Here is a 13,465-nt window from a genome sequence, read left to right as displayed (position 1 = left end):
ATCTTGGCCATGATATCTAGTTTCTGGACCGATATTCGAACCCGGGACCTAACAAGTGCACGACAGGAGTGGCTGAACGCTGCGTCCGGTCCCAGTCGCTTCAAATGGCAGAATGTTATGCCGAAGCTTTGGAATTTGTTTTATCCTCATGTTGTACGCAATATATTGAAAAATTTATACGTTTTAAAATACAAAGGAACTAACTGAAAGCACCCAGTCTTGTCTCAGTCTCCGTTTTGCTCTCGTCTTTTCTTCCTGTGCATTCTGAAAGCACTCGAGACAAAATACTGTCTACATCCGGCCCGTTTAATTTGTTCGAAGATGAACTGAAAATGGTGCAACAGTTGCCTGTACTGGCAGCATAAATGTGACTTACTTTGTGAAATGTTGTTTTAACAATTTTTTAAGTAATGTAAGGATTTGACGTGCAGTGTATGACAGTAGATAATCTTGTGAACAGAACTTGGACACTAATACTTAATCGCGGTCTCCTTTCAGTCTCGGTCATAGTATCAATATACCTGACATCTGCTGTTAGTTTCTGTGACTAGGTTTATTTGAGCTCGCATCTGTTCTTGAGACGTCGCGTGTACTGTGTGCAACGGAATTAAACGAAAGCCGGGCATGTTGTTTTCAAAGTTTCATGTAGTTCTGTGAGTGAAAAGTGATACACACATACAAGATATAGGCAGATCGGAGCAGGCATTTCGTCAGTTATCAAAGTTGGAGCAGCATTTGGTAAGTATAAATATACTACTCAAAATATGTAGATGTTGGTCTTCTGAGTTGTAACGCAAACGATTCGGAGAAACGTACTGTCTTCATTTACGAGTATTCACACAATGACAGGGCGTCTTTTAATCCCTGACCAATGACTCACCTCTAATTCATTACCACTCTTATATTTTCTTATTAATCCAATATAAAATCTATTGACAAAATAAGCTTGACTTGTTAAATGGACAATGTTATTGCATACCCATATTTGTCAGGTATATAACCTTCAAATTAGAAAGTAAGATTTCGGTAACAACTTCTTTTACGTTTTTGCAGGACTACTTTCGCCACTTTTGATTGATGACAAGTAAGATAGTCACTTGATATCATATTGTTTTATACATTTTCAGTATCATATTTTAAAAATATTTTTGTATATTGCTTCCCTGCATTAATTTTTAATCGTGAAATTTGGCAATGGATCTAACTAGAAATGTTATGACTTGATTTCAGTTTTGAAATTTTTCACAACATAATATTAATATTATAATATTTAGATATGTTGTAATAAATGCAATCTTTTCAGATGGATAATTGGTTAATTATTTAGCAAATAAATAGGGTAGTTTGAATTCATGAAAAGCTCGTACGTGTCACAAGAGGGAAAAAAAATAATTGTCTGAGCTTACGTCCACTCAGGATATGCATTTTACGGTAAATAACTGAGTTCCCAATTTGACCCTTTGAACTGTTAGAACACTGTTTACCTCTTACAGTTTGTCACTGATACAATTCTTTAGTAATGTATTTCATGCCCATGGCATCTGGGTACAGGTGTTGTTAAAGCTTTTACGTACTGAGTAGGATTAGCTCGTTGGTATATTACGCTGACCTGAATTTGTTTGAACTGATTGCCCCTTGGGCGTGAGTCATTGCTTCTTGTACAAAGTTTAGACCTATATGACGATGTGGAATGGAAACGAAATATACTACTATAAATTATGAGTACAAGGAAGCGACCGTAGTCTGCTTGAAGGAACTCAGACACGATACATGGATATATAAAAAATAATGCTCTGATTTCTTCACTTTTACATGTGTTGCTCGGGAACATCATTCTTTATACCTGCTCATATTTAGGAATTCTGAATAACGAATATGCTCTTGTAAAATATGTAGGAGAAACTAGATCTACATCTGAAAACGTTATATTTTTTCTGCGTTTACTTATCCGAACAAGAAAATGCAAATTATAGATTATATACGCACGCACGCACACACACGTACGTTACGAAGCTCCCCATTGTATTGTTTTCCAATCCTTCGTTTTCTTTCGTCTTTTTTTGCCCTGTTCTCTCATTGTGGTGGAGGTACATGTTTCACAAAGCAAAGGCGATGAAGATTATGGACGAGGTGCGATCGGAAAGTTTCAAGACTGTGTCAATAGCGGGCGAACCGGATGTAGTACGAGCTTCTGCCTTTAAGGGGTGCGGCCTACATTCATAGTGAATCAGTTTGCCAGCCGGCATCATCGAATTAGCATTTGTTTCTTAGTTACGGGCGTTTTGGTAGTGCATTACACCGACCCTCCTGCGATTTCGGAATGGCGGATTTTCATGAACAAATCAAATTTTGCCAAAGACTCGCCAAAACGGCTACGGAAACCTATGAAATGTTAAAGCAAGCATTTGGGGAGTCCGCAATGGGTCGTGCACAAACTTTTGTGTGGCATTCACGTTTTAAAAATGGCCGAACCTCTGTCGATGATGACGAGCGTTCTGGACGACCATCTTCGAGCACAACGCCCGAAAATGTTACGAAGATTCGGCAGGCCATTCACGAAGATCGACGTCGTACCATCAACGACTTGTGCGACATTGTTGGGATAGGCTATGGGACCTGTCAGCTGATTCTAAAGGAAGAACTCCACATGCGACGCATCGCAGCCAAGTTTGTGCCAAGGCTCCTGTCTGAGGACCAGAAGCAGAATCGACTTCTCGTTTGTCAGGAGCTCAAAGATCTTGCAAGAACCGACCCCAACTTCCTTTCTAAGCTCCGTGTGACTTCTTCCTCTTCCCAAAGATGAAAATTCAGCTAAAGGGAAGGAGATTTGAGACGATAGAAGAGATTCAGGCAGAATCGCAGATGGTGCTTGACAGGCTGACAAAGAAAGATTTCCAGGGATGCTTCCAGGCTTGGCAGCGGCGCTGGGATCGTTGTGTTCACTCCCAGGGGAACTACTTCGAGGGTGATGGATGAATTTAATACCTGAGATAAGTGTACGGGTTTTTATACGCGCAGTCTGAAAACTTTCCGATCGCACCTCGTAGGTGTAATGAGAGGATGGGATTATCATACAAATTTTCTTTAAAATGGAAATGAAGGGGGGAGAAAACAGAAGACATTTGTATGAAAAAACATGAGGAATCTCGGTCAAGTTGTTCGGTGCTTTGCAAATATTAAAATGAGAGCCTTGAAATTAAAGCACACTAGAATTGTGGCTCATTCTATACGTACGTTCTCGTGACCAATCGTAGCCAATCAGGCTCAAAACATGTTGAGTATAATAATAATAATTATACAATGATTTTATGATGTATTTGTTTTTTCTGTGTTTTAATTCAGGGTGCTGTCAGTAGCTCAGACGATATAGCGTCACATGGTGGGATGATTAATGAATCAGAAAGGATATGGAAAGGAGCGAAAAGACAAAATTGATAGAAAAGTTGTTGTGGAGAGTTCAGTTCTGCTTGTTCTGGGCCTGTGGTGAACGCTGTGTACACTGACGTCAGAAGATGGACACTTGCTTTTAGTTATATCCTCTGTAGACAGGTGGCACCAACAGCTTCTCTCACATGAGCTTTGACAGAAGAGCTGCTTTCTCTTGTTTCTTGACTTTCATTCTGAAATTGAAATTGTTTACGAGTTCCTTGTTCTTTCATCCATGTGTAACTGCGAGGGTCAAGGTTGATCCACACAGCTGTGGATTTACGTCTCGGTGGTATTGGGTTCTTTAGAATCAAATTAGTGCGTTTTAGATAGGTCTGCTTTTCTATGTCCGTTCTTATTTTCAAAGGCATTGTACGGTAACTGAAACTTATAAAATGTGATACTTTAAAAATGCTGAGGAGCTTCGCAATGTCGGAAATCTTAAGGGAAGCGTGCTTTGCCATAATATTAAAATAGTTTATCAACAAATAGGTACTGGGGATGTGGAATGGATTCTTGTGACTTGATTCAGGGTTCAGTGACTCTTTAAACATGGCAATAAACCTTCGGATTCCGTAATTTGTTGGCTAGCTTAGCGCCCATTAGCTTCTCAAGAAGGCTTCTTCTCCAAGAATAAAATTTGTCATCAAAATATGGAAGTCATTCAGTTTCTACGACGATTTCTACCATCATCGGCACGAACTTCATTGATACTACCACAGTTTTTCTTCAGGGCTACAGCCTCATTAATTCGACATCCATGTCACAGTACAAGCCTTATACCACCATTGTGAAACACATAACATGGAACGAGAAAGTCAGTTCAACCTGAGCAAAGTTCGAACCTCAACCAGGGCATCGAATTCTGATTTTATGTTTTTGAGTCCATCCAGGAAAATTCCCGAAATCTATAGAGCACATATGCCTGTAAAGTTTAACAGACGCTTTTATTATCTCGTAATATTGGTCGCCAATTAACAGTCGTGGTTAACACTGCGTTTTTAAAAAATCAAGACAGAAATTGGCTGACTGACGTCCATAGACTTATCGGAGATCGAGCTGTGTCTGAAAGCTCGTGTTTAAGTTGTATTCATCATTATGGGACGACTACGTTTGTACTATACATACCTACGTGTTCATTTGTGTGAACGTCTCATTGAAACGTACACCACGGTCATGCAACATATCGAAGTCCCTCATAGTCTTTCTCTGGATTATCTCATCTTGTTTAAATTTAGTGTTGCTTTTCCCTTTAATTTAATCGTTAGGGTAGCTTACAAAGTTGTGTTCTGATCACACTCCCATTGAATCTAGAATTTGAATAACACGGAATAGACACCAATCTCTATAAGATTTAGCAACATTTCAATATTTATATAGACCCCCTTTTTGTCATCTTGAAACGTCGGTTTAAAAAAAGCCGTACAATATTTATGAATTCATTTATGACCTTATATATGGTTTATTTAATGAAGAAGTCTGTAACAGATTAAAACGTGTCGATACACGACACCAGTACACTGCTACAAAAATAAAAAACAAAACTATTAAATATAATATATGTTATTAACGTTTCAAACTCAACAACGATAAACAAAAATGTAACAAACACATTCACTCACCGAGGTACAGCGGCACAATACAACCAGCCCACATGTTCTGGAATGTATACTGGTATAAATAACATGCATCTGCATTTTAAATTGGCTCAACTAGCAGTAAAATCAGCTATTCAGAAATATTTTGCGTAACGTCTCCGGCAGTTGGCACTATTGCTGCATCCTACCACCTCATTTACCTGTTACAGTCGTCAAGTGTAAGGAAATGGTAATTTAAGATAGAGACGTCTTGCGTACTCGACGCAAGAGAAGTGGCTGTTGTTAAGTTGAACCTTAAACAACAGGATCAATCTCCACAGGTAATGCAGGAGAAAGACAGCAAAATATTTTCCGCAAAATAATATTTCCAGGAAAAGTAAAGAAAAAGTATCACGTCGAAAGTTTAGCAGGTGCTGATGAAGATCCTGAACATCTCGCATACCAGGTACTTCTTGTACTATCCGACTTGGATGACTGCTGTACGACATACACAACTCGTTTTCACAACAATATTGTACTAAAACTTCAGTCAGTCAGTCAGTCAGTGTGATTTCCAACAAAGCTGGTCGAACCTGTAGCTTGTAAGTAATCTTAGCAAAAACTGAATAACTCTCATTATTCAATGCATTGCCAACTCACAGTTCCAGTGATTTGTGGAAGCCGATCCCATCGACTTCTGGCAGATGTGAGCTAATGACAGTCAAACCGAGAGCACGTCACTGTGCAGGAAACTGCCAGGCTTGTCGCTGCCTTACAGTGTCCATTCTGCGACCCCAGTTGGGCTCCTGTTGGTTCACTACCGCACCCACTTGCAGCTGCTGCTGCTGCTGCTGCTGCTGCTGCTGGGGTGATGGTACCTGAGGAACCTGCAAATCCTTGCGATCCCAGCCGTGATGCTCTGGAGGATGATGGTGCTCTTGAATCAGAACCCACTCGTGGATCCATACTGGTTTCCAGATCTTCTTCCAGGCAGGAACCCAAATTTTCTTCCATGCTGGCACCCAGATTTTCTTCCAAGCTTCTTTCCATACCAGTTTCTTGTCAGGAACCCAGATTTGCTTTTTCTCGGTTCTCCAAATTTGTTTCCAAGCCTCTTTCCAGACTAGTTTTTTATCTGGTATCCAGATTTGCTTCTTTTCGGTTCTCCAGATCTGTTTCCATGCTTCTTTCCAAATTAGCTTCTTGTCTGGAATCCAAATTTGCTTTTTCTCAGTTCTCCAGATCTGTTTCCATTCTTCCTTCCAGACCAGTTTCTTGTCTGGAATCCATATTTTCTTCTTGGCATTTTTCCAAATCTTCTTCCAAACTGGTTTCCATACTACTTTTTTCCTCCAGAGCCCATGAGACGTATATTCCCAACCGTCATGATCTTTGCCATGGTGTTTCTCGCCAGGTACCCATTGTTTGACTAACTCAGGCACCCAAATTTTCTTCCATGCAGGAACTTTAATATCCTTCCAAGCAGGGATTTGTATCGGTTTCCACACGGGTTTCCACACTTTCTTCCAGTCTGGCACTTTAATTTCTTTCCATGCAGGGATTTTGATAGGGACCCACACCGGCTTCCAAATTTTTTTCCAGTCAGGAACTTGAATTTCTTTCCAAGCAGGAATCTGGATCGGTTTCCATTCAGGTTTCCAAATTTTCTTCCAGTCAGGAACTTTTATTTCTTTCCACGCAGGTACTTGAATGGGGTGCCATTCTGGTTTGTATATCTTTTTCCATGCGGGTTTCCATATCTGTTTTGATGCAGGTTTCCATATTTTCTTCCAGTCAGGTTTCCAGATAAGTTTCTTCTTCCAGTATCCCTTAGGTTCGTGGTGGTGGTGGTGCTCCTCCTCTGGGTGGTGGTGCTCATCTACTTGATGGTAATGGTGCTCTTCTCCGGAGTGATGGAGCAACTCGCCGGAGTGGTGATGATCCTCAAAGGAGTGCTTCTCTCCGGAATGATGATGCTCTTCCCCTGAGTGGTGGTGCTCTTCGCCGGAGTGGTGGTGCTCTTCGCCGGAGTGGTGGTGCTCTTCGCCGGAGTTTTGATAATCCTCTCCAGAGTGGTGGTAATCCCCCCATCCTCCAACTCGCGGCTGTGCAATCCTATAAGCGGACAAGATCAAGGTGTTTAAGAAAAAAGTGACGACAAAAGTTTTGTCTAAGAGAGAGGAAATAACAGAAGGACGGAAAAAATTATACCAGGAGTAGTATGTAGCCTACTCTTTACCATGCTCTATTATGGTGACCAAATCAAGGAGATTTTAAATGGAGACTATGTTTATAAATTCATTGGATGTATGAGAAATGCACAGAAACGAAGGTCAGTTTATTCTCTGTTTGTATGGGCAAAACACTGTTTGTATGAACCCAATTTCGTGCAAAGGGTTTTCTCTGTCTACGGACTCACCCCCACGTTCCAACGAGAGTGAAGAGCTACTTACTGTGGCTGCGGTTGTTGGCTTCCAATTGCTTTGCCGACTACCAGGGCAACTTGCAGTAATACGCAAAGGGTAACCTGTAAAACAAATTGTACTCGTAACATTAACAGACACTATCATTTACGACGCAACATTAGACATGAATTGGCATAAATAGCACAAGAGAGGCGTGATAGACAAGGACCTAACCAATGAACTGATTAGCAGTGCAGCGGAGTCATCGTTGAGAAACTGGTCAAGAAATTCCTCTTATTTTATGGAGTATGAAGGTCTATTGCCGTGTTTACAAAAGACCGTCACTGTAAATCACACTGAACCTTCAATCTAGTCTACGGCTTCACACCATATTTATGTATGATTAATCTAAACGCTGATCTGTTATCTGGTCAGATATAAAAAGTTACTTCCAGTTGGAGTTTAAGACCTAACTTTTGTAAGCATCACCCGCATTAGTGATACATACCCGACAGTGTTTTTGACCTAATTTTACCACAGTGTTGTTGAAGAGTACAAATTTCGAAAACGAGAAGTTCTATAAGAAAATTATTGTTAATTCACACTACAGATAATTATCTCCGCCTAGTAGAAACAACAAAGACAGTTCTTGCAGTCAAACTAGGAATTAACTACGTACACTAACATTCCATCACTTTTCACCATGATCCCAGCATTATCTAAAAAGGAATCCAGGTAAAGGTCCAGAGAGATTGTTTCTGGACGCGTCAACTTTCAGATTCCCTGCCCTGCCCTGCCCTGTACTTTACAAACCGTCATCCTAACCCAGTACTATGGAAAGCTGACCCCAGGCTGAGAATCGAGGGCAAAGTGCAGTGGGAGTTCGTGCAATATTAGTGTGCTGTGAGAAAGTGACCTGAATGGCTTGCTTTAATATTGTTCACGTCCCGCGTGACTCAGCCCGCGTTTCAGCGTCTCGCTTCAGCGTTTAAAAAAACAGAAACGAAAACCTTAACCTTCCCAAGGAGGAAACTGAAAGTGTTCTGTACCTTCCGCTGGAATGAGGTTATGTTCGCTGTGAGCACACGAAGGTGACAGAGGTAACCGCGCGATACGATATCGTATTACGTACGATAGGCTTGTTCGTAAGACATTTAACGATTGAGGAGGATCGGGAAGGAAGAGATCGTGTCAAGTCTTAAAGTTACTATAAAAGAAGTGATTTTGGTGAACTGAGAAAGAAACTAAGGAAATTTAACAAGTAAAATTTGTATGTAATCTGTATGACTGGACGCTCTGATAACAGTGTAGAGGACCTGGAACTCAACTGCAGTATGTAATAATATTTAAGCCGTGACAAAATAAAGGAGGATGAGATTAGCAGTACTAACGTTTAGCGCATACGCGAGAAACCATAAATGCATAGATAATTTTGAACGGAACCTGTTGGAACTTGAGATCTTAGGCGCAGAAAGGAGGTTAATATTTTAATTTATCTCGAAGCAACGGGGTGTATGAATGTGACTCAACGCATCCTTCTTACTTATACTGGGCGATGTGAAACTTATTCTTTTGAGCAAGGAGGGTGTTCGCGGAATAAACCATTTCATGAAGAGCAAAATGAATTGTAATAATTACAAAATACTGTAGAGTCTGACGAAATGCTTCCTACTTGTACGAATCACTTAAGAGCCGAAGTTCATATTGTGAAGAACAGTTTTCTAAGCTAGTCTATGCAAAAACAGACCAAAATCGCTGCAGCATCTCAGGCGTATGTGTGAATATGGTATATGCCAATTTCAAAATCTGCTTGTAAGGTGACTTCTTATCAAACAAACCGCGAGCTAAGATTGTGTTCCATGAAGAAGTCTGATAAATTTCTGTTTATTCGTATCATTTAATAAAATCATGAATGGCGGCCGCCACTGAGCACGCATTTCGCTAGGAATTTCTTAAATGGGGCTGAATTTCAGAAGAGTCGAGGCTTACGAGTTTTCATAAGGCTATTGGGCGTTGTGCAGCTATAAGCTGGAAAGCATGTTGTGGTTATGAAGAAAGTAGACTCCATCTGTTGAACTTCCAGTGCGTTTGTATGTATGTGTATATATTCCAATGTTCAACTGCCACTACATTTTAATATGTGTGTGTGTTTGTGTTTATTTACTCTGTCCTAACTGGGTTTAGAGCACGTGCGAAGAAAGAAGAACTGTTTTTTCCACGCTTCATTAGCATGATAGGTGAACTTTCTCCAAGCTTCTGACAGTAACACGATTTGAACTCAAGACCAGTAAACGGGGACAAGTCCATTCGTGGAGAATGGAACGCGTTGTGTCCTGTAAAATTGTGGGTTGTGTTGTTACCCGCAGTAATTAAAGATGCTACTCAGGCTTGCTAATCTTACTACAATGAAAGTATGCAATTTTGGATGCTTAAACACCAGTTCGTGGGAAATGAAACGCAATATATAACATTGTTCTTACTTTTCTTGGGAATGAATTGCATATTACAAAATATTGTCTTCGAAACATTAACACGTTCAGAATAATTTACGATTACGACCTATTTTAAGACAGCATTTCACCATTTTACGGAAAGAACAAGAGTGAATAATGTCGCTGTCGATATATACCCACAATTCCACACGGCGTCACAACCCGTGTTCTCCGTCGCGGGAATCTCAGATCTCATAAGAGTGAACAGACGCACTCAGAATTTGTAAACGCTTTGTCCTGTATCTGGACCACCAAACCGGGAATTTAAATTGGCTGCGTGAACCGCGTAATAGTAAGTGGCTTTGGGGTAATCACGTCGGCTAGTTCGAAGATAACTCTCTCCTGGGACGTTGGACCTGTGGGTTTATAGAAACATACCGACGTTTCAGAGGTGCTTACTCTCTCCATTATTATTGAGATGAATAAGACGCGGGCGTAGAGATGTAGGAGGAGGCCGGACAAGGCAGAAGTTTGGCTGGACCAATGAACAGGGTGGGGGCAGAATTGGAGGACAATCAGTGCAAGGGAGCCAATGGCAGTGGAAGGACCACAGTCAAAGAAGTAATTACAGGTGGATTCTGTGATTGAGGTTTTAACATTTGGTTTACATGTTATCCAGTTTCCTCCACATTCAATTCACTAGCAAAATTTATGTAGACTAAAAAACCAAATTCAAGTATTATTCCTGATATGAAACGCTTTGCATTTATGCAATTTTCGTGAAGTACGTATACAAAGGAAAAGCAACAGAATCCGCATTGTAGTCTGAGGGATGTAATGTTTCGGTCGACAATAACATTTGGTAATTATAGCGGAGCCCTCATGATGCGTTCATGTTTCGAGCTATAACAGTGTTACGATCGAGTGGAATGAGGAACAGACATTACGGCCAGCGCAAGATGTTTGTACTCAGAGTGGAGGCCATTACGGCAGAATGCCGTTGGGCGATTTACTTCCAGAACAGCTCCTAAACTCTTCTACAGCATGTGAAAACAAACCACTTAACCTCTCGCCCCGGTGTGTTAAAAGAGCCTGCCCACATAGAAACTTGTGTACAGGCATGAAAACAGCAGCGTTTCATATTCCGTATTTTTTATAGTTGTGTATGTACTGCTCATTTAACGATCATGGCTGAGTTTAGAAACAAATCTACAAGTAAGTACAGTTTCGGAATGTCTGTCCGTCCAGCCTCAAGCAACGGCAGCCAAACTATGTAATCAGTTTCGATAATTCTCGACGTGGTAAATTCAAAACCTAACATAACTTATTTATTGAAAGAATTTCCTCTCATTTGTACATAATTTATTATTTATGATGCATAATTTTGCCCCAAGTTGTTTAATTATGTTGGATATGAGAGAAATTGCGAAGGAAGTTGACTGAGGTCTAGCGTAATTGTGAGTGAAATTACAAATCAGTTAGACGGAGCTAAGAGTCGATCCAGCGACCCTCAGACAGTAAATCAGACATTTCATAATGAAACTTTTCTCTGAGATAAATTATTATTATTATTATTCAGTGTTCTGTCTTACGACAGGTCCATTGCTCTGCCCAAAAAGAGCTCTCCAGTTTTCCCTATTCTCAGCTTCTCGTTTTAACTCCTGAAACTTCATCTTCTTTCCTTGTTTAAGATCGTCGGTTAGCTGTATCAGTCTTCTTCCCAGTCCTTACACCTTTTTATTTCTAATTGCGTAAAGAATGCATAACATATTGCTTGTAATGATAACTAGACGCATAAATTTGTTCTGACAGAAAAAATATAATCGAAGGACAGGACATGTCACGAAATTAGGCTAAGTAATATTTAGTTGTACGTTACTTCAGTGGCATGGAAAACAAAGTTACCTAGACAGTTGACAAATGTCGAGTAACTTGCTTGAGACAAATAAATTACAGAATCCGCAACATGAAAGTGACATCTTTATTCAAAGGGTTTAAAAATTAAGACACGTTACAGTAGTACTACAAAGCCTTCTAAATGACGACACACTAGATCAATCTTAGTCATTCTGACTCAACACACAAAAGAAAGCTCACGTCATTTTAATTACATATTCAGTACCTTTAATGTACACGCTCTAGAAAGCAGGATTGTGTTGGAACACTCGGCTTGATTTCTTAACCGAGATGATAAACAAATTTCTCACTTCCAGTATCAGTTAACTTCATGTCAGTACCTCAGGAGTTGTTAGAAATATGGGAAAAGTTGTAGAACGAAGAGCTCCATATTTTTCACTCTTTAGCAGCAAGGTGATAAAACCGATGATGTGATATAGCACGGATGGTAAAATGAGTTCATAGTTATAATCGGATAATAAGAATGGAATATACCACTTGGGAGATGGTATAATAATAATAAATTGGATAATAAAGAAATACTGTGTTGCGGTTTCGAATGGATTCAAATTGTTCAGGACAGGATCTAATGTCCTGCTCTTGTAAACAGGTTAACGACTCTTTGAACTCCATAAAAGTCGGATTTTTTGACAAGTTGGACAACCGTCAGCTTCGCAAGAAAGAACTTCGAAGTGGTTGTTTGATCCTGAAAGTAATTTTATTTGACGAGTTTGTAACACAAAGCAAGAAACAATTATGATTTATTTTTAGAAGTTGTGAAACGCACTTTTTACTTTATAGCTGGCGTGTACAATTCTCAGTAATTTTATATTCGTTGTATAATTTATAGTTTATAAAATAAAAAAATTATACCTATAACACAGCCTTAAAATACTGCCAACTGCAGTGCTCGTTGTTTATTTCAATGCTTCTTAAAATTAAAAGTACCCAAACACCAAATTTGCTTATTTATTACGGTGTAATTACTAGCAAGCCCATAGATACTAATAGACAATACTTAATTATTTAACACTATTGTGGTTCATAGGATTGGTTTTATTAATTAAATATTTGCCAAATCACGAGAAAGTTGTGGACTTAGATAATATTTATATTACAAAACCAGTTATGATCGCCTTGCAACGAGTAGGGACGGAAAAGAACTGAGAGAACAGCAGATAACACCGTGCGAAATGATTTCATATACTACAAGATTATTATAAACTACGCACGAGAAACAAAACATGGAACAAATTAAATTTCTAATAGACACGAAGTTCTCTTTGGTATGTCGATGTTCACAATCAGCAGGTCTCTTTTCGCATAACGAACTGAACATAATATCCGAGACTTAATTTTACAAACAGATTTAGTGAAAAGGGGGGTGACAAAAGCTGTGTGGATCGCTCGAGATTCACTACCAGACTAGTACTAATCCACACAAATCGTCGATAGTATGTGATTTCGATTCCCTACTCGGCTACAAATTGTTCTGGTTTCTATGTGCATCACCACGTTTTCATTGACCCACACAAGTATAGGCTAAAAACACTTCACTGACCACAAGGCTCTTGTAGCTCCTCATGGTTCCTCCGTCTTCTCCAGTGCACAGGCGAAGTCGGGCGTTCTCCTCTGCAGCAACAATTACATCCGTGTCATTGGGCACAGGCTCCCGGGTTATATAGTCAGCCCCTACTCGTTACTTCAGATCTGGAAACAATTCGTTCAG

The 13,465-nt window shown here is 39.9% G+C and overlaps 2 protein-coding genes across 4 annotated transcripts in view; one reads left to right on the top strand and one right to left on the bottom strand.

Moving 5' to 3' along the window:
- Positions 1-380: 380 nt before the first annotated feature.
- Positions 381-13,465, top strand: part of LOC110827709 (protein bric-a-brac 1) — a 456,379-nt gene continuing 443,294 nt past the window's right edge. For both annotated transcript variants that reach the window (XM_087352109.1, XM_022059610.2), the window contains exon 1: positions 381-738. The gene's annotated coding sequence lies outside the window, so the exon portion shown is untranslated. The remainder of the gene's footprint in view (positions 739-13,465) is intronic.
- Positions 4,850-13,405, bottom strand: LOC110827711 (uncharacterized). 2 transcript variants are annotated; one of them, XM_022059623.2, is made up of 3 exons: positions 13,298-13,405; positions 7,457-7,530; positions 4,850-7,118 (listed from the first exon to the last, which is right to left on the bottom strand). In XM_022059623.2, exons 1-3 carry the CDS (start codon positions 13,319-13,321, stop codon positions 5,741-5,743), a joined length of 1,476 nt encoding a protein of 491 aa, XP_021915315.2. In that variant the 5' UTR covers positions 13,322-13,405; the 3' UTR covers positions 4,850-5,740. The 2 variants fall into 2 exon arrangements, with proteins under 2 accessions (XP_021915315.2, XP_087207830.1); XM_087351704.1 differs by lacking the exon at positions 13,298-13,405 and having other exon boundaries at positions 7,457-10,065.

Source organism: Zootermopsis nevadensis, unplaced genomic scaffold (assembly GCF_977971745.1).
Source record: "Zootermopsis nevadensis isolate Lab colony 2312 unplaced genomic scaffold, Znev_1.0 Znev_ptg000020l, whole genome shotgun sequence".
NCBI lineage: Eukaryota > Metazoa > Arthropoda > Insecta > Blattodea > Termopsidae > Zootermopsis > Zootermopsis nevadensis.
This window is presented reverse-complemented; position numbering and strand designations above follow the sequence as displayed.